Source organism: Osmerus eperlanus, chromosome 12 (genome assembly GCF_963692335.1).
Source record: "Osmerus eperlanus chromosome 12, fOsmEpe2.1, whole genome shotgun sequence".
Classification (NCBI taxonomy): domain Eukaryota; kingdom Metazoa; phylum Chordata; class Actinopteri; order Osmeriformes; family Osmeridae; genus Osmerus; species Osmerus eperlanus.
In genome coordinates this window covers 10,423,985-10,442,684 of record NC_085029.1, presented here as the reverse complement: position 1 = coordinate 10,442,684, position 18,700 = coordinate 10,423,985, and the positions used below count along the sequence as shown (strand labels likewise).

The following is an 18,700-nucleotide window of genomic DNA, read 5'->3' as shown; positions in this document are numbered from 1 at the left end:
CCTGTCGCTTTGACCATGCTTTCGTTTATTGTGAGAGCTGCGAGGTGAAGATTTCCACCGTCCTGATTTGCCCGTTTACCCCCCCCCCCCCCCCCCCGCCTGTCCAATCAGGGACGAGAGCCTGTCGGGCAGCGACATCACGTCCAAGCTGGAGCCCGCCTTCCTGTCTGGCCTGCGCTGTGCCCAGCCCCTCATCAGGGCCAAGTTCTTCGAGGTGTTCGACACGTCCATGAAGCGCCGCGTGTACGAGAGGCTGCTGTACATGTGCTGCTCCCAGAACTGGGAGGCCATGGGCAGCCACTTCTGGATCAAGCAGTGTATAGAGGTGAGGGGGGGGCGGGCGAGGCAGGCTGGGATTGACCCACTGAGGTGAGGAGGGCGGGCGGGGCGGCCTGGGATGGGATCACGGAGGTGAGTGGGTGACTAATTGGTTGACACCCTGTCAATCATTCAGGACCTATCTAGGAATGGTGGGCGGAGCGGGTTGATTTGACGGAAGTTTATTTGAATTTGTTTATGATTGAATGGTTCCCTTTCCTTCGTCTGATCTCTCTCTGTGTCCTCCAGCTGCTGCTGGCTGTGTGTGAGCGGAACAGCATCATCGGCACCAGCTGCCAGGGCTCCATGCTGCCGTCCATCACGCACGTCATCAACCTGGCCGACAGCCACGACCGCGCCGCCTTCGCCATGGCGACGCACATCAAGCAGGAGCCGCGCGAGCGCGAGAACAGCGAGACCAAGGAGGAGGTGAGGCGTGCGCGCACACACAGACACACACACACAGACACACACACACACAGACACACACACACACACAGATAAAGGAGACATTTGAGGACGCACACTCAGGCCTACCCATTATCCCATCAGCAGCCTTCCACGGCATGCTGTTCACACTTCCGGACTCTTTCCACCGGCCTTCAGCCCCTCCAGCACGTGTAATGACTGGAGTTTTTGTGCAGGATGTGGAGATAGACATCGAGCTGGCGCCGGGAGACCAGACGGCACTGCCCAAGACCAAGGAGCAGGCGGAGAGAGACGCTGGGAACCAGCTGCACATGCTCACCAACCGCCACGACAAGTTCCTGGACTCTCTCCGAGAGGTCAAGGTGAGCTCCTCCTCTCCTCCCCTCCCCTCCTCTCCTCTCCTCCCCTCCTCTCCAATCCCTCCTTGCTCTCCATTCCTCCCTCCTTGCTCTCTCCTTTCTCCTCCTCATCCTCCTGTTGTTCCTCTGCCACCTGTTTCGATTGCAGGCTGCAGTCAGGATGCCTTCCTTTGAATATGTGCACCTCTGTAGTCATTGTGATTAAAGATGGTGTGTGTGTGTGTGTGTGTCAGACGGGGGCTCTTCTGAACGCCCTGGTGCAGCTGTGTCACATCTCCACCCCCCTGGCTGAGAGGACCTGGGTCCAGCTCTTCCCCCGCCTCTGGAAGATCCTGTCCGACCGACAGCAACACGTAAGCACACACACACACACTCCCAGACTCCAGCTGACCCTGCCCATGTCCTCTTGGCGTCATGCAGTGGGTGCGACCATGGCCATCTCCTTCCCTGCCAGAAACATGCGGTGGCGCTTAACGACGGCCAATTCATTTATGCCAAATAAAACGTGACGTGTGTGAAAAACTTAACGAGCTTAACGAGGCAGATGCCTGCCGGTGTTTATGGGCTCGTTGAGGAGCCCTGATCTCAAGTGATTGAGGGCTGAGAAAGACTGGAACAAGAAACAGACGTGTTGATAAGCGCGTTTTCACACCACGACAAGGACACGGCCATGAATAGGTCGGGCTTTCACACCCGGCGCTCATTGGGCGTACGCTCTCTTAGGTCACGGCACGAGGAAATCAATTCCAAAGAGAAAATAGAGGATAAAATGGTGTTTAAATAGCGGGATTATGTTCTTTCCCCCCCAGAGCTCACGTTGCCGTGGTGACGGATGGCTGCTTTGTAATTAAGATGTCGCTCGGTCAACAAATAGCGGTTGGATTGAAAGTGACATGTCATGAGTCAATGGGGGACATTGAGCAGACAGTATAATCACTGCATCCACTGACACATCACTTATTTCTGTGTAAGGAAGAGCATTAGGGGTCTGGAAAAGATGCAGTATGGCATGCTGTGTCAACTGGGACTGTCCTTATGAGCAGCCGTCTTACCCCTTGCCCTGTCTCCACAACCCCTTTCCTCATCCCCCTCTCTGCCCCTCTCAACCCTCTCCCTGCCCCCCTTTCCCTGCCTGCCTCCCCCACCCCCCCAGGCCCTGTCGGGGGAGATGAGCCCCTTCCTGTGCAGTGGGAGCCACCAGTCTCAGAGGGACTGCCAGCCCAGCGCCCTCAACTGCTTCGTGGAGTCCATGTCCCAGTGCGTGCCCCCCATCCCCATCCGGCCGTGCGTGCTCAAGTACCTGGGCAAGACCCACAACCTGTGGCTGCGCTCCACCCTCATGCTGGAGCAGCAGGCCTTCGAGAAGGGCCTCAGCCTGCACAGCAAGCCCAAGCAGAGCACCGACTTCTACGAGCAGGAGAGCATCACGCCCCCCCAGCAGGTAGGTACACTGGGGGGGGTGGGGGGGTGCACAGCAGGGCAGTGGGTCCTTCCAGGCAGCCGGGTCTCTCTCTTAGTGGAGGGGGTGTACATGTGGTGGGAAGGCTGGTAAGATTCTTCTTTTCCTCTCCCAACCTCCCAGGAGATCCTGGACTCCCTGGCGGAGCTGTACTCCCTCCTGCAGGAGGAGGACATGTGGGCGGGGCTCTGGCAGAAGCGCTGCAAGTTCCCGGAGACCGCCACCGCCATCGCGTACGAGCAGCACGGCTTCTTCGAGCAGGTGAGGCTCCCGCCCCGCCCCGGCGCTCCTCTGGTCACATGACCCAGAACGGAGGGTTGGGGGTCAATACCTGGCAGAGGTTGTGTGTGTTATAGTCATGCTGTGTTATGCAGACTAGATAACACCGTGGTGTGTGTGTGTGTGTTCAGGCCCAGGAGAGCTATGAAAAGGCCATGGAGAAGGCCCGGAAGGAGCATGAGAGGAGCAACACCTCCCCGGCCATCTTCCCTGAGTACCAGCTCTGGGAGGACCACTGGATACGGTGAGGACAGGCCCTGGGTCTACAGGCCTATCTGTCTGTCTGTATATCTGGATACAGTGAGGACAGGCCCTGGGTCTACAGGCCTATCTGTCTGTCTGTATATCTGGATACAGTGAGGACAGGCCCTGGGTCTACAGGCCTATCTGTCTGTCTTTATATCTGGATACAGTGAGGACAGGCCCTGGGTCTACAGGCCTATCTGTCTGTCTGTATATCTGGATACAGTGAGGACAGGCCCTGGGGTTGTCTGTCTCTTTTTCATCGGAAACGAAACGCCACACTCTTTTTTTCAATTTTAAAGAATATTAATGATCTATGAGGCTAGCGGTGCTATGAACCAGGCCTCTAGGGGGAGCTGTGGGGCTCCAGCCATGTTGCCCCCCCCCCCCCCCCTGACCCATGTCTCTCTGCTGGGTCTGCAGGTGCTCCAAGGAGCTGAACCAGTGGGAACCCCTGACGGAGTACGGCCAGTCCAAAGGCCACAGCAACCCCTACCTGGTGCTGGAGTGTGCCTGGAGGGTCTCCAACTGGGCAGCCATGAAGGAGGCGCTGGTACAGGTGAGGGAAACACACACACACACACACACACACACACACTCACCATACACAGAAGAACCAGCGGCCCAGTATAACTAGAAACATGTACGCAGAAACACGCATCCAGAGAAACACACTTGGACACCCCGACTTGCAGCTAGTCTATAACACTTTGTCTCCCTATATATGCCTGGTTGAGTTAACTCCCCTTGTTTATTGAACCGTACAGTCCACTCCAGTGTGTCTGAACCCTCCTGTTGTCTGGGTGAGCTACGGCAGGCTGTGTCTAGGCCCAGGCCCAGGTCCCCCAACACCACTTCCAGAGAGCAGCTCGTTAAGATGAGAAAATGTACTCAGGGCCCGGTGGCAGCCAAATGTATTGGGCCGGTGTGGAGAAAGAAAAAGGGGAAAAAAGCAAGCTAAACAAAGTAGTGTTGGAGGATGGGGATGGGGATGGCACCTGACACATGACTGATACGGCGGGCACTCATCTCAAGGAGACCTGCTGCACCGCCCTCAGCTCTCTGTCCTGAGGTGACAGCTAATTAAATCTGTCTGGGGCAACGGCGCTCTCCACTTCCTCCCCTTCTCCCCCTCCTCTCTCACTCACTCTCACTCCTTCTTTCTTTCGCTCTTTTGTTTGTTTTCCTTTCTCCGTTTTTTCTTCTTTTCAATCACTTCTCTTTGATTTCTGTTTATCCATTTCTCTCTCTTTCTCTGTTTTTCTCCCCCTCCCTCCCTGCGACTTGTTTTCTTGCATCTAATATTTGTTTAATATATTCTCTCCTGTGGAGAGAGTGACTAATTGCTCTGGGTTCTGGCGGCGAGTGATTGGTCCCTTTGTGTGGGAGGGCCAGGCTTCAGGGCCGGCCCACAGGAAGTCGCACGTCCCGGCTTTCAATTACGCCGCTGATAAGGGCAGCCCTGCTCCCAGACAGATATATCACCGGCCGCCTGTGATAAGTGCATGTTTCCTCCTCCTACGCATTGTCGCACACGCACACGCACACACACACTGAGGAAAAACAGTCGTAAGACACATGCAGCACTTTGCAGGCACACACACACACACTCTTAGTAATCACAAACACTCATGCATGAAGCCCCACACACTGGCTTGGGCCTGGTCAGGCTGACAGGCTCCCTGGGGCTGTTGTTTATGTTGTGGTTGAAGCACTCAGCCTCGAATCAATATCTGGCATTGTGCTTTCTTCCCCTCCGCGTCAGGGCAGACAGGCTGAATAGTCGTAGTCTCCTCTGAAACCGTCCAGCGTACATAGTTTACCATGCTGCCGCATGATCACCTGACGGCAACGCCGACATCATGGAAACGAACGGGCTTCCCGTCGGGACGCACGGATCGATCCGAGTGCAATCTTCATCTCGGGAGATATTCCTGGAATCCCAGTGTGTGACTTGTGCCAATGCGCGCGTGTGTGTGTGTGTGTGGTCTCTTCAACCCAGGTGGAGCTGAGCTGTCCTAAGGAGATGGCGTGGAAGGTGAACATGCACCGGGGCTACCTGGCCATCTGCCACCCGGAGGAGCAGCAGCTGAACTTCATCGAGAGGCTGGTGGAGATGGCCTCCAGCCTGGCCATCCGGGAGTGGAGGAGGCTGCCCCACATCGTCTCCCACGTACACACACCTCTGCTGCAGGTGAGACACACACGGCACCATGGGCTCTGTTGATGGAAACAGCACACACACACACACACTCACACACACATCTGGGTCGCTCACTTTCTCTGCTGTTCCAGAGATTAGGAGGAAAGGCGGCAGTCTATTAGTGGCGGAGAGACCATTGTTGATAACGCTCAGGCTGTCATCCGCACCCCGCTAAACACGGAGGTATAGAATGGAGAGAGATCAGAACAGGAGAGAAGGACTGAGCGAAAACGAGTGACAGAAATGGAGAGAGGGGGCTGAGAGAACGAGGGAGAGGGAGAGAGAGAGAGAGAGAGAGAGAGAGAGAGAGAGAGAGAGAGAGAGAGAGAATGGCTGTAATTACTCTCCTGCCATCAGATAAGGTTTGATGAAGCACCTGCAGAAGAATTACATTTCCATGACTGATGGGCCGTCCCACTGAAGGTTCTAGATGTGGCATCGGCCCATCTTAACAGATCACTGAGAATAATATTGGATTGCCTCATTTATTTGGTTTCGCGCCGGCCGACTTGTGGAAGCTCTGCTAATTGAAGGTGTTGGGCTATCTTCTCACAGCAGGGATTGGAACAGAGCAGCTACTTTGCCATCTGTGTCTTCGAGTGTGAGTGTGTGCATGTGCGCGTGGTCCAATTCATTACATTTGCAGGGAGCCAAACAATCCAGCTCCCCAGAAGAGTGTTGTGAGGGGCTGTAAATATCCTCCAGTCAAGCCAAGCCTGGAACAGAGATGGTGTCAGCCAGACCGAATCAAGTCATTCCCCTCAATGACTAGGGGATTAATCAACAATACCTGGGTTCAGTATTGATATTGACTGACAGGTAGATATTATATGATTGATCATACACCCCACCTTGCGGAATTGAAACCAATCAATAGTGCCCCACTGCAGCCCACTGGAGCCTCTTATCACCTCATCATTCTCACACTTTCCCATCTTATCTGGCTTTCGTTTTTTTTTTTCTCGATCCGATGAGCAATTAGGCTCGCATCATTTCTACTCCCTGCCACCCCCCCCCCCCCCCCTCCCACATCCCAGTAAAGTAGCCATCCCTACAGGTAAATAGGGTCTAAGTCACTTTGATCTGTCCATCTCTCTTCAGAGATGGCTTGTCCGGGGTTTTAGGGCCCTAAAGCCAGTAATGCAGCCCCTGCTAATGAGCTTGGAATAGACTGGTGCTCAGCAGTCATGCTGCTGCGGTCGTGTTAGAGGACCAGGCACTCCCTAAAATCTCCTGGCCTCTTCCATATCTCTTCATCTTTGACTTCTTCACTAAAAAACCCGCCCCCGCCCCTCCTCCCCGCCTCTCGCGTGTTACTTTCCGTCTCTGTCTTTCTGCAGTGTCGTCTTTCTTCTCTGTAACCCGCTCCGCTCTCTCCTTCCCTCCCTGTCTCCCTTTATTCAGCCGAACCGCCTTTCTCCAACTTTCCTTTTCAACCATCCTACTCTCTTAGCCTGCAACCTCTCTAACCCCCCCCCCCCCCTCTCTCTCTCTCTCTCTCTCTCTCTCTCTCTCTCTCTCTCTCTCTCTCTCTCTCTCTCTGTCTCTCTCTCTCTCTCTCTCTCTCTCTCTCTGTCTCTGTCTCTCTCTCTCCCCTCCCCCAGGCTGCCCAGCAGATCATTGAGCTCCAGGAGGCGGCCCAGATCAATGCAGGGCTGCAGCCGGCAAACCTGGGCCGCAACACCAGCCTCCACGACATGAAGACGGTGGTGAAGACCTGGAGGAACCGCCTGCCCATCGTGTCTGACGACCTGTCTCACTGGAGCTCCATCTTCATGTGGAGGCAGCACCACTACCAGGGTACGGCCACGCCCCAGCTCTGCACGGAAAACGGACACACACACACCTGGCACACACATTCTTAACATCCAGGTGTGTCCTTACATGTTACGCACACACACACATACTCAGTAGACAGTGGTCACAGGATGGCGCTTTGTTTGAAAGGCTCCAGTGAGCGGATCCCCTCAGGCTCTCTGTAGCAAGCCGACTTCCTCCAAATGTCAGCTCTCCGAAGCACTCTTCTTCTCTACAGGATTTAACCATCGCACACACACAAGCGGGGGCGTGCTTTTGCTCGCCTCTGGTCCCGCTGTGACTTTGAAAGCATTTAGAGAAGCAGCCACCAAAGAATATGTGTGTGATGATGCGTGGAGCAGCCGGGGCTCAGCCGTGCTCATGGCCCCTCCCCTGGGCGCCTCCCCTGGCCTGGGCGCCTCCCCTGGCCTGGGCGCCTGGCCTGGGCGCCTGGCCTGGGCGCCTGGCCTGGGCGCCTGGCCTGGGCGCCTGGCCTGGGCGCCTGGCCTGGGCGCCTGGCCTGGGCGCCTGGCCTGGGCGCCTGGCCTGGGCGCCTGGCCTGGGCGCCTGGCCTGGGCGCCTGGCCTGGGCGCCTGGCCTGGGCCCGCACACGCCACACAGCTGCCTCGCTTAACAACACACCACACTCTCTGGACGCGCTGTCCACTCATGTCTGGATGTCCTCCCCTCCCTCTCTCTCTCTCTCTCTCTCTCTCTCTCTTTGTTCTCCTACTCCTCCCCCCCCCCCCCCAGCCATTGTGACAGCGTATGAGAACAACACGCAGCACGACCCCAACACCAACAACGCCATGTTGGGCGTCCACGCCTCCGCCTCCGCCATCATCCAGTACGGCAAGATCGCCCGCAAGCAGGTAACGAGGCCGTGTTTTGTCTGTGGTGGTTCTGGGTTCCACTGTTTGGGTGAGGTTCTCATGATGTGCCCCTTGGATTGATGATGCGGATATAACAATCTATAACCTTTGGCCCAAAGACCGGTTCTGTATTTGGAACAGATTTCGCACCGATTGCATGAATAAAAAACTTTGAGTCAGATGAATTGTCTGTAAGGTGTTTAAACTGTGTGTGTGTGTGTGTGTCAGGGCCTGGTGAACGTAGCCCTGGACATCCTGAGTCGCATCCACACCATCCCCACCGTGCCCATCGTCGACTGCTTCCAGAAGATCCGGCAGCAGGTCAAGTGTTACCTGCAGCTGGCCGGAGTCATGGGCAAGAACGAGTGCATGCAGGTAGGAGGGAGATGTGTGTGTGTGTGTGTGTGTGTGTGTGTGTGTACGATATGCTAGAAGTTCACCTGAACAAGCGCTTATTCCAGATGTTTTTTGGTTTCTCCTTGTGTTCCGTGCCGGGACCAGGGTCTGGAGGTGATCGAGTCCACCAACCTCAAGTACTTCACCAAGGAGATGACTGCAGAGTTCTACGCCCTGAAGGGCATGTTCCTGGCCCAGATCAACAAGTATGTCACCTCTTCCTCTCTCTGGACTTGGAGCCCAACACCTGTGGTGGGACTTTTTGATACACGATGACATCATCAATCATTGTGTCATCAAAACGCGCCCATGACAGGTTCACACTGCAGGGTGTTCCTGTGAAGCATGATCCCCCTCTACACACACACACACACACACACCTCCCAGCACCCCCCCTCTCCTCATCATCTTTGACACAAGCCTGCCCCCGCAGAGGTGAAAGACAAATTAGGGGCGTCTTATTAAATATATACGCAACCGAATAATTAACTAACTGGCAATTTGCAGGAATCTCTGGGATCAGCAGAACCGTGTCTGCACCTCAGCAGGGTCTAATGGAATCATTAAGTTCCTCCTTCGACGGGGAAGGGGGGATCTGGGGGGAGCGTGCCATGGGGGGGTTGTGATTGAAAGTGCGTGTGATTGAAAATGTGTGTGTGTGTGTTTGTGAGGGTAAGTGTGCGGCTTGGTAGAGGGAGGGGTGTTTAGAACAGTGAAGCGAGCGAGGAACCTGACACCCCTCGTCGGTTGTCTTGCTTCCCACCGAGTCCTGAACGGGCCCGTTAAGCGACTCCGACACAGGCAACGTGAAGACGACTAGGAGCCCGTAACCAATTACTGTAGGACCCCTGCCACCGGCTCCCCCAAGCAATCAAGACCCTGTTTCTCCATCACCCGCCCGTCTTTCTTTTCTTTTTTTTCTTCGATAAGGCCTTATAATTGATAGCTAGGGAGCCATTTTCAAATACATTCACCCTTGTTTTGGAACCGTTCCCAAAATGGAAGCCATTACCCTGAGCCCTGTTGACATTCCTAACAGGAGGCAGGGGAGAGGGAGGGTGGAGGGGGGTCTGTCCTGTGGCGCAGCCTAACCTTAATTTATTAATCATTGCCTAAACGGGGGGGAAGGGGTCTGTTCACACCATGTGTCCGGAGGGAACCAAAGCCGATTGAGAGCATTGAAACAGCTGATGATTCAGAATGCATCTCAATGTCAGCAAAAAAAAGGATAACGTTCCAGTCAAACGGAGCCCCCCCTCCCCTCCTCCATCTGCCTCGCGTTCCCCGCTATTTAAATGATTCCAAGTTCCAGATTCTCGAACCTGGATAAAGAACCCCTGAAGGAGCCTCAAGTTTATCGCTGCAGTGTTCTGTTTAAGCCCCGGGCTCTTCGGAGTCGAGGTGTTTACAGATCCATAGAGCCATTACCCGGCCCCTGCGACAGCCCTGATGGAAGGCTTGAGACGCTACGTCTAGCCCGAGTGTCACCCTGTATTAAACAGCGGATCAGCCCACATTGATATCACACCCGCCGGCTTAGCGCCTCGTAAACGCCACAAAGTCCCCGTGACTGATAAGTCCCGCCATCTTAAATGCTTACGCTGTAATACTGGGTCGAGGTCCAGGGGAGAGGGGGGCGGGGAGGGGGGTGAAATATGATGGCTATTCATGTGGGAACGCATATTCAGATGGCGATCATCGTCCTAATCTATCTCGCACTTCTTTTCCTCCCCCTCTTTCATTCCTCTCTCTCTCTCTCTCTCTCTCTCTCTCTCTCTCTCTCTCTCTCTCTCTCTCTCTCTCTCTCTCATCTCTCTCTCTCTCATCTCTCTCTCTCTCTCTCTCTCTCTCTCTCTCTCTCTCTCTCTTCCCTCCCTCATCGCCTACGACCCTCTCATACCTCCTCACTCCCACCTTCTCCTCACACATATCCCCTTTCCCTTATCCTCCTGTTTCCCTCCTTCCTCTCCTCTTCAGGTCTGAGGAGGCCAACAAGGCTTTCTCGGCAGCAGTGCAAATGCACGACGTGCTTGTTAAGGTGAGGTTTGTGTGTGTGTGTGTGTCCGGACTTGATAGATAGGTTGTTTTGTATGGGTAGTTCTAGTGTGTGCTGAAAGCCTGACCTGTGTGTGTGTGTGTGTGGTTCTGCTGCCAGGCCTGGGCCATGTGGGGGGACTACCTGGAGAACATCTTTGTCAAGGACCGCCAGCTGCACCTGGGCGTGTCGGCCATCACCTGCTACCTGCACGCCTGCCGGCACCAGAACGAGAGCAAGTCACGCAAGTACCTGGCCAAGGTGAGGCCCATAGCTGACAATCATCACCACTCACCTACCCCACAACACACACACACACACTGACCAGCCCCATCCCTGATCCGGGGCTAATTCACTCAGAGTAAAGGAGTGGGATCACTCTGAAGTCCTCAGCACCAGCCCTCCTGACAACCCAGTATTCAGCTGCCTTTGTTATAAGGCCTTAGACAGATCCTGACCACAGCCCAGCTATCAAGGCATTTGAAGGTCATGTCGACCTTGTTATTATGAACCTGGGCAAGGGTTCCCATCCAACTTCAGCACTTGGACAAACCTGGAGTGTGAGATCATGTCGGCACCGAGATATTTCAACTTGGCATTTGTGGAATGAGGTCCTCATTGGGTAGTTATAAGTCTGACCTTTGAACAAGCGCCGCTGGGATTGTAAACCCTGGAGACACCTGGACTCCTGAGAGGAAGGGAGGGAGATGGGTAAAACAAAGGAGAACTAGATAGGACTAGAGAGAGGGAGATGAAGGGGATGGACAGACATTTAGAGAATGAAAGAACATGACATAACTGATCTCAGTCATTATTCTACCTATGCGTCCGTTTTGTGCTAAACATGGGGTACTATCTGGGTTACCATGGCTATCTCCAGAGCTCACACTGTAGACTGCTACAACACCAACTCTTCCCATTGGCTATGTCACCCTCTCCTAATGAATTCCATTATGAGAGAGAAACAGAGTGTAGCATTTTGGGGAATTATATAGAGTGGGGCTGGGGCTGGCAGGTCTAGCTGACTGTGTTTAGTCTGATAGATGAGAGGAGATGGAGGGTGATTATCTGTAATTATACACAATCTGTGTGGCCTGGCCGTCTCACTCAGGGGGGGTTAATGTCTCCTTCAGAGGCCCCTCTAAAACCTCCCACGTGGGGGCGAGTGTGTGTGAGTGTAGCCTCTATGACGCTGCTATAGCCTGCTAAAAGCACACGCTCCTTAACTTCTGCCCCCCCCCCCCCCCCCCCCAGGTCCTGTGGCTCCTGAGCTTCGACGACAAGAACACGCTGGCCGACGCCGTGGACAAGTACTGCATCGGGGTGCCGCCCATCCAGTGGTTGGCATGGATACCACAGCTGCTGACCTGCCTGGTGGGGTCGGAGGGCAAGCCCCTGCTCAACCTCATCAGCCAGGTGTGTGTGTGTGTGTACGTGTTTTGCCGGTGTGTCTGTCTGTGTGGGCATCGGTGTGCGCTCCCGTCAGCCTAATCAAGATAGATTAACAGCACTCAAGGCCAAAATGGCCTCTCCAGAAACCCCCATTTACCAAATGAAGCATCCTGAATTCTCCCCTGTCGCTCGGAACGCAATTTATTGGCTTCCAACTCCCATCAACGAGACCCCCCCCCTCCCCTCCCATCTTCTGTACATTATTTACCGAAGGGACGATTAAGAAGTTAATATCAGGCATAGTCACAGCGAGGGAGGAGAGGGCATAATTAAATGGAGGACTAATTTGCTTCCCTTAATGGAGTATTATTTCCGAGCAATTTGACGAGCGTGATCTTCAAAGAGTAGTCAGATACCGCAAACGGCTCCTCCTTCCAGCTGGGAAGTTGACAGAGAGACGGAGGGGGGAGACTGAAGGACAGAAAGAGACAGACATGCAAACAGGGCGAGATGGACGGACTGACATCAAATAGACAGCTGGCCATAACTTGACTTGATCCACCGCACGTCTCAACAGCCTGACGGGACCAAACTGGCTAGCCGTGCTACTGGCTGGAAATCGAATGGCTAGACGTGTGTGTGTGTGTGTAAGTGTAAGGGGATTTGATTCATTATTTGGGGACACACAGCTCTCTGCTCCGTGGTGTCCCCCTGTGCTGATTGAAGGGTGAAAGGTTGTCCTCCGTGTAAAAGATAGTAGAAGAGGAGAGAGCCGTCTAATGGACGGGAGCCTTTATCTCCAAGCCCCCGCGCTGAATAATTTAGAGTTTTCTCCGCGCGGCGGAATGTTTTAAAAACGGACGGTGAAATATTGATGAAGGTGAGCGAGGAGCGCCCAGGGGCGAGATGAGAGATGAATCACGCTCGCTTCCAGAGAATCTCACCCCCCCCCCCCCCCCTTTCCTTCTCCACGCCCCCTCCTTTCCTCTCTCCCTCTGCTCCCGGCCTTACCCCGGCGCCAAAATATGACATCCCTCATCTCCCCATTAGCGCTGTGATCTCTCCTTCTCCCTCTCTCTTCCTCCGCTCATCCTCCTCTCCATCCTCCTCTTTCATCTTTAATGCTCAGCTTAACTGCCACTTAGTCCTCTCCTTCCCTCCTCTCTCCCCCGCCTTCTCATCTTGCTATCCTCAGACAGCCCATGCATGTCTCTTTCCCCCCTTATCTGTCTGTCTCTCGGTATCCACTCGGTGTCTCTTCCCCTTCCTTCACATCTTAACTTCTCTTAACTGCTAATGACAGCAGTGTCGTACCCTCGACCAGAGGGCCGACCAAGCACGACCAGGGGATCAAGTAGCAGGCTAATGGGGTACAGGGTGGCTCCTCAGGGGGGACCCGAGAGGTCCTTGCGGTCCGGACCTCGATCAACGCGGGTCCCTCCCCATGCATCAGTGTCAGGTTAAGGGTACATCTCCGCTCCCTGTCTTCAGAGCCCTGTCTCCTCTCACCAGGGGATCTCAAGCTCGTACCTCACTTCCTGTCCGGGCCCAAGGGTGCTAGTGTCAGCTGGCGGGCTTTAAGAGGGGGTTGTGATAACAACCACAGAAGTATGAGAACCTGAGAATGGGTAATGAGGTATGATGCTGTGAGGATGACACCTGGTTGTCATGTCAAGCTTGCTAATAGATCCAGCTCCCAAGCAGAGGGGTTAGCTACTGAGGTGGCAAGGGTGTCGGAGATTAGCGTTCTCTCCTTCTCTCTTTAGTTCTCTCTCTCTGTCTCTCTCCCGCCCCCTCTGTCTCTCTGGCTCCCCGAGGCTGGTGTTGGGGTGTGATGAAGAAAGTGTTTTGTCCGTCTCTTCATAAACGGAGTGACTAAGTTTAGTTGAGTTCTGGATTTTAATAAGTATTATCAATCTGCAGATTGGGAGAGAAAACCAGACCTCTGACAATAAATGACCACACAACACCAGGCTTAGGTCTCAATCATGTCTCTCTCAGCTCTGAAAGCCGCAGGACCATCTTTTATAGGGCACAGGAATGTAAACATAGATAGTGACAGTCAGGCAGTAATGACGTTACAACAGTCTCAGAGGAAGAGATTCACAGCTCCCAACACATGACCACTCAGACTAGAGAGATCATAGTTGGCGCTCTCCTTGTAGTCATGACCAAGGACGTTTACCCAGTACTTTCTCCTGATCACGAACATCTATTAACCCTGACACATAGACACCATCTACTCTTATTAATAGCAAGCTTACATGAGAACATACTAACTAGTATCCAATGACTAGTTATATTGATTAGTGAATAATGTAAGCACACCGGAAATCGCAATTTCTTCCACAGTCGTAACGCGTGTGTGTGTGTGTGTGTCCTGACTCCTCCAGGTGGGCAGGGTGTACCCCCAGGCTGTCTACTTCCCCATCAGGACCCTCTACCTCACGCTCAAGATAGAGCAGAGGGAGCGCTACAAGAGCGGTGAGTTTGGAGCCTCGTTCAAGAAACGTCCTCGAAAGACACCAAAGAGCGAAGCTTGGAACATCAGGTTAACTCCCTCCCCCCCTCCAGACTCGGGCCAGCAGCAGCCCAGCTCGGTGGGCTCCCAGAGCCACTCTGCGTCGGACCCGGGCCCCATCAGGGCCACGGCGCCCATGTGGCGCTGCAGCCGCATCATGCACATGCAGCGGGAGCTGCACCCCACCCTGCTGTCCTCCCTGGAGGGCATCGTGGACCAGATGGTCTGGTTCAGGGAGAACTGGCACGAAGAGGTGAGTGGGAGGGGCTCTGTTCCTATGCCACCTGGTGGGTTGGATTAGATTAGATTAGATAGAGCTGTATTTATTCCCTGAAGGGGAAATTCAGGTGCCAGAGCAGGCCCAGTCAAATGAACATCAAAAGGATCTGTATAAAGCATTACAAGTATCACAGTATTGCATACAGCACAACAGTGTTTAATAGTATATTTACTTCAGAATGTAAAATAACTAAAAGTCAGGTGAGAATTGCTGCAAGTGTTTCCACTACACTGGCTCAAGGACTTGTGTCCAGCTCCCAGACCACCTGGTCATCCAGCCTCAGGGAAGCTGACAGCAACAAGCTTCTGAAGCCTTCTGTTCGTCTTCAGCGCCCACCGTGGCAGAATACGTCTGGTACTGAACAACAAGAAAACTGTGTAGTCTGTCTGTCGTATGCCACCCCCCCTAAAACAGAGCGTGATCAGGCCTGCCATAGCCCAGACACTGGGACAGTGTGTGTCTGGAGGTGTCTGTTAGGGAAGGGGCATTTGGAATTGAATCCCTTTTCCCCCTGTTGTGTAAAAAAAAAAAGAACGAAAACATGCTATCTGATATGGGGGCAGTGTTGGGTTGAGGGGGACTGGGATTCAGGTAGCGCATGTGCACTGGGGCTTGTCTCAGAGTGTGTGTGGGGGGGGGGCAGGTGATTGATAGGAGCAGTGAGCTTATAGGATGAAGCGAGCGGTTCAGGTGTGTGTGTGTGTATTTGGAGCAGAGGGCTCGCAGCTGCAGCCTCTGCGCTCCGTTCCAGTGGGCAGGCAGGGACAGATGCACATTGTGTCACACACACACACACACACACACACACACCCACCCTTCTGTTCTCCCTCTCCCCCCATATGGGAACAGATTCACCTGGCTTCACCTGCTGTGTGTTTTGAGGTTGAGGTGGTGAGGTAGATGGTCCAGCCTCAGGGCCAGGAAGTGTGTGTGTGTGGTTTTGGGCTTCCCACAACCTGGTCACCCCTGCAGGGTGGTCACTGTTACAGATCCCCCCCCCCCCCCTCTTATCTCCCCATGTGCCCTGTACCTACACACCTAACGAGCCGCCCCCCCCCCAGGTGCTCCGCCAGCTCCAGCAGGGCCTGGCCAAGTGCTACTCGGTGGCCTTCGAGAAGTGCGGCGCGGTGACCGACGCCAAGATCACGCCGCAACACGCTGAACTTTGTGAAGAAGCTGGTGAGCACGTTCGGCGTGGGCCTGGAGAACGTGTCCAACGTGTCCACCATGTTCTCCAGCGCGCCTCCGAGTCGCTGGCCCGCCGTGCCCAGGCCACCGCGCAGGACCCCCGTCTTCCAGAAGATGAAGGGCCAGTTCACCACAGGTCAGTGTGTGGCAGTGTGTGTATGTGGCACTAGGATATGCCTAGTATATCAACAGGTATGAGCTTTAAGGGCCTGACGGATGTATTGTCCTACTTTAAGGTTGAGGTATGGGTGTTTGTTGTGGGGAGAGTTTTATCTGTGTGTGTGAATGTGTAGCAGCAGGCGGAACAAGTGGTGTTCCGGAACATAATTGGGGTTCTGAACCAGATGATTTGATTTAAAATGCGTGTGTGAAAGTGTGTTTGTGCTCTGAGCCAGTGTTGATTTCAGGACTGACACAGCTCTGCTAGTAATCCTCCACCACTGCAGCCCTCCATGCATTTCCCACATATACATATTAGACAGGTGCCCATCCAGTATAAAACCGGCCCCAGAGACAGAATGACTGACAGTTTGTCTGCCTGGAAGTGTGTGTGTGTGTGCGCGTGTGTTCCTCCCATTCCATAAGCAGGTTGAACCACAGTTCGCTGGCCTCCGTGGTCAAAAGCAGGCCTTGTCTGCTCCAGCCCACACAGCCCAAATAAACCCTGTGCCTGGCCCCCAGCCACGAGTTCTCTCATGACTGCCTGCTCTCTCTCTCACTCTCTCTCTCTCTCTCTCTCTCTCTCTCTCTCTCTCTCTCTCTCTCTCTCTCTCTCTCTCTCTCTCTCTCTCTCTCTCTCCTCTCTCTCTCTCTCTCTCTCTCTCTCCTCTCTCTCTCTCTCTCTCTCTCTGCCTCTCTCTCTCTCTCCATCTCCATCCACCCACGCAGCCTGTCAGTCTCTTCCTCCTCTCAGTTCGCCTTCCTCCACCTCCTCTCTCCACGCTTTCCTCCTTATATCCCTCATCCCTCTCTCTCTCTCCCCACCCCCTCATCCGTCTCTCCTTGGTATGTCTGCCACCGGTTTAGTGAGGGGCCAGCAGAGCTATGGTGCTTGGCTCTGGGATGGAGGCAGAGCTGGAGAGAGAGAATGAATGGAACGGAAGAAAAGGGAGTGTGGGGAGAGGATGAGGGAGGGGGAGGAGAAAGTGTGTGTGTGTGTGTGTGTGTGTGTGTGTGTGGCAGAGCGGGTGGCATTCCTGCGCTCCAGATGTTACAGTGCCAGCTGCGTTGGCACGTCCCACTCACAGGGTGACTGGCGACCGGCTCTCCCCAGCTGTGCCCACGGCAACGGGACGCTGGAGACAAACCAGGGCCGATCTGTAGAGCGGAACAAACAGGGTTTACAGCCAGCCATCCATCTCTCGCTCCCTCCCACTTCCTCTCCCCCCTCCATCCCCCCCTCTCCTTGTCACTCCTCCTCTCCTCCTTTTCCCTTCTCTTTCACCCTTTTTCTTCATCACGCTCTCCTCTCCCTCACCCTATACTTTGCCTTTCTCTCTCACCCTCCTTTCTCCCTCTCTGTTCTCCTCCCGTCTCCCCCCTTCTCCCCCCTCACTGTTAGATGGTTTGTGTGCTGGAACATATGGGTTTGTGAGCGCACACATTTGGCAGAAGAGAAAGTTCTCAAATCCAATTACAGTGCAGGCTATCTGCATGAGTTATAGTTCTGACTGAGCTCATTACTCTATAACACAGGGAGAGAGAGATGTCTGTTAATACCCTGGGAGGGTTCTCTCCCTTGGTACTCCCCCCCCACCCCCCCCCCACCCACCCCCCACACACACACACACACACACACACACACACATACACACACACACACACCACACAACACACACACACCCCAACACTCCCACTTCAATGCTGTTTGTTAGCTGGGACAGGACTGTGTAGGACAGTGTGTGTGTAGGTTTGTGAATCCTTGATAAACCATCAATAAAGGAGGTGGGAGGTCGTGAAAGTTGATGACTGTACTCTAGACTAACGTGAATCATTCAGTTAATTGTTACCAAGTACGCTGTACATTTGATACACGAGTCCCCCCCTCCAACCAATCTTGTTTCTTTTTGTCCCCTCTCTCTCCCTCCTCCCCTCCAGACTTTGACTTCAGTGTCCCAGGCTCCATGAAGCTCCACAACCTCATCTCCAAGCTGAAGAAGTGGATCAAGATCCTTGAGGCCAAGACCAAGCAGCTGCCCAAGTTCTTCCTGATCGAGGAGAAGTGTCAGCTTCCTCAGCAACTCTCAGCGCAGACCGCCGAGGTGGAGATCCCAGGAGAGTTCCTCATGCCCAAACCCACGCACTACTACATCAAGATCGCCAGGTGAGGACACGCGCACACACAACACACACACACATACCTACACACACATCCTTCAAGTTGACTCAAAAACCTAACCCCAACACTAAATCAAACCCAATCCCTAAACCCTTAAAACCCCCTCGAAATAGCAGTGGAAGTTGTGGGGACCGAGACACTTCCCACAAGGATTGTAAAACAAGGCCACGCAAGCCAGTCAATCAAGATCAATACGAAACATTCCTCCTCCTCACTTTTCTCCCTCGCGTGTGTGCTTGTCCATGTTTTCTCATCTTTTCTTGCGTGTATGTGTACGTGTCCACCAGGTTCATGCCCCGGGTGGAGATCGTCCAGAAGCACAACACTGCGGCCCGCCGCCTGTACATCCGGGGGCCACAACGGCAAGATCTACCCCTACCTGGTGATGAACGACGCCTGCCTGACCGAGTCCCGCAGGGAGGAGCGTGTCCTGCAGCTACTGCGCCTGCTCAACCCCTGTCTGGAGAAGAGGAAAGAGACCACCAAGAGGCACCTGTTCTTTCACCGGTACGTGGACACGCCGGCCGGCCTAGCCCACGCGCGCACAGCGCACTGTCTGTATGTCTTTGCATATGCCGATATCGTCTGATC

General features: G+C 54.1%; 1 protein-coding gene across 1 annotated transcript in view; it reads left to right on the top strand.

The window, feature by feature from the left end:
* The window catches only part of trrap (transformation/transcription domain-associated protein), a 50,114-nt gene that overhangs the window by 28,217 nt on the left and 3,197 nt on the right, over positions 1-18,700 (top strand). The window contains 25 exon segments of the mRNA XM_062475371.1: positions 112-325; positions 568-747; positions 963-1,109; positions 1,340-1,459; positions 2,260-2,547; positions 2,689-2,826; positions 2,976-3,088; positions 3,511-3,646; positions 5,090-5,281; positions 6,895-7,090; positions 7,841-7,959; positions 8,188-8,334; positions 8,461-8,561; positions 10,333-10,393; positions 10,511-10,651; positions 11,645-11,806; positions 14,176-14,266; positions 14,357-14,556; positions 15,645-15,734; positions 15,736-15,820; positions 15,823-15,869; positions 15,871-15,907; positions 17,869-18,094; positions 18,397-18,460; positions 18,462-18,616. Coding sequence (XP_062331355.1) covers positions 112-325; positions 568-747; positions 963-1,109; positions 1,340-1,459; positions 2,260-2,547; positions 2,689-2,826; positions 2,976-3,088; positions 3,511-3,646; positions 5,090-5,281; positions 6,895-7,090; positions 7,841-7,959; positions 8,188-8,334; positions 8,461-8,561; positions 10,333-10,393; positions 10,511-10,651; positions 11,645-11,806; positions 14,176-14,266; positions 14,357-14,556; positions 15,645-15,734; positions 15,736-15,820; positions 15,823-15,869; positions 15,871-15,907; positions 17,869-18,094; positions 18,397-18,460; positions 18,462-18,616 — 3,450 coding nt within the window.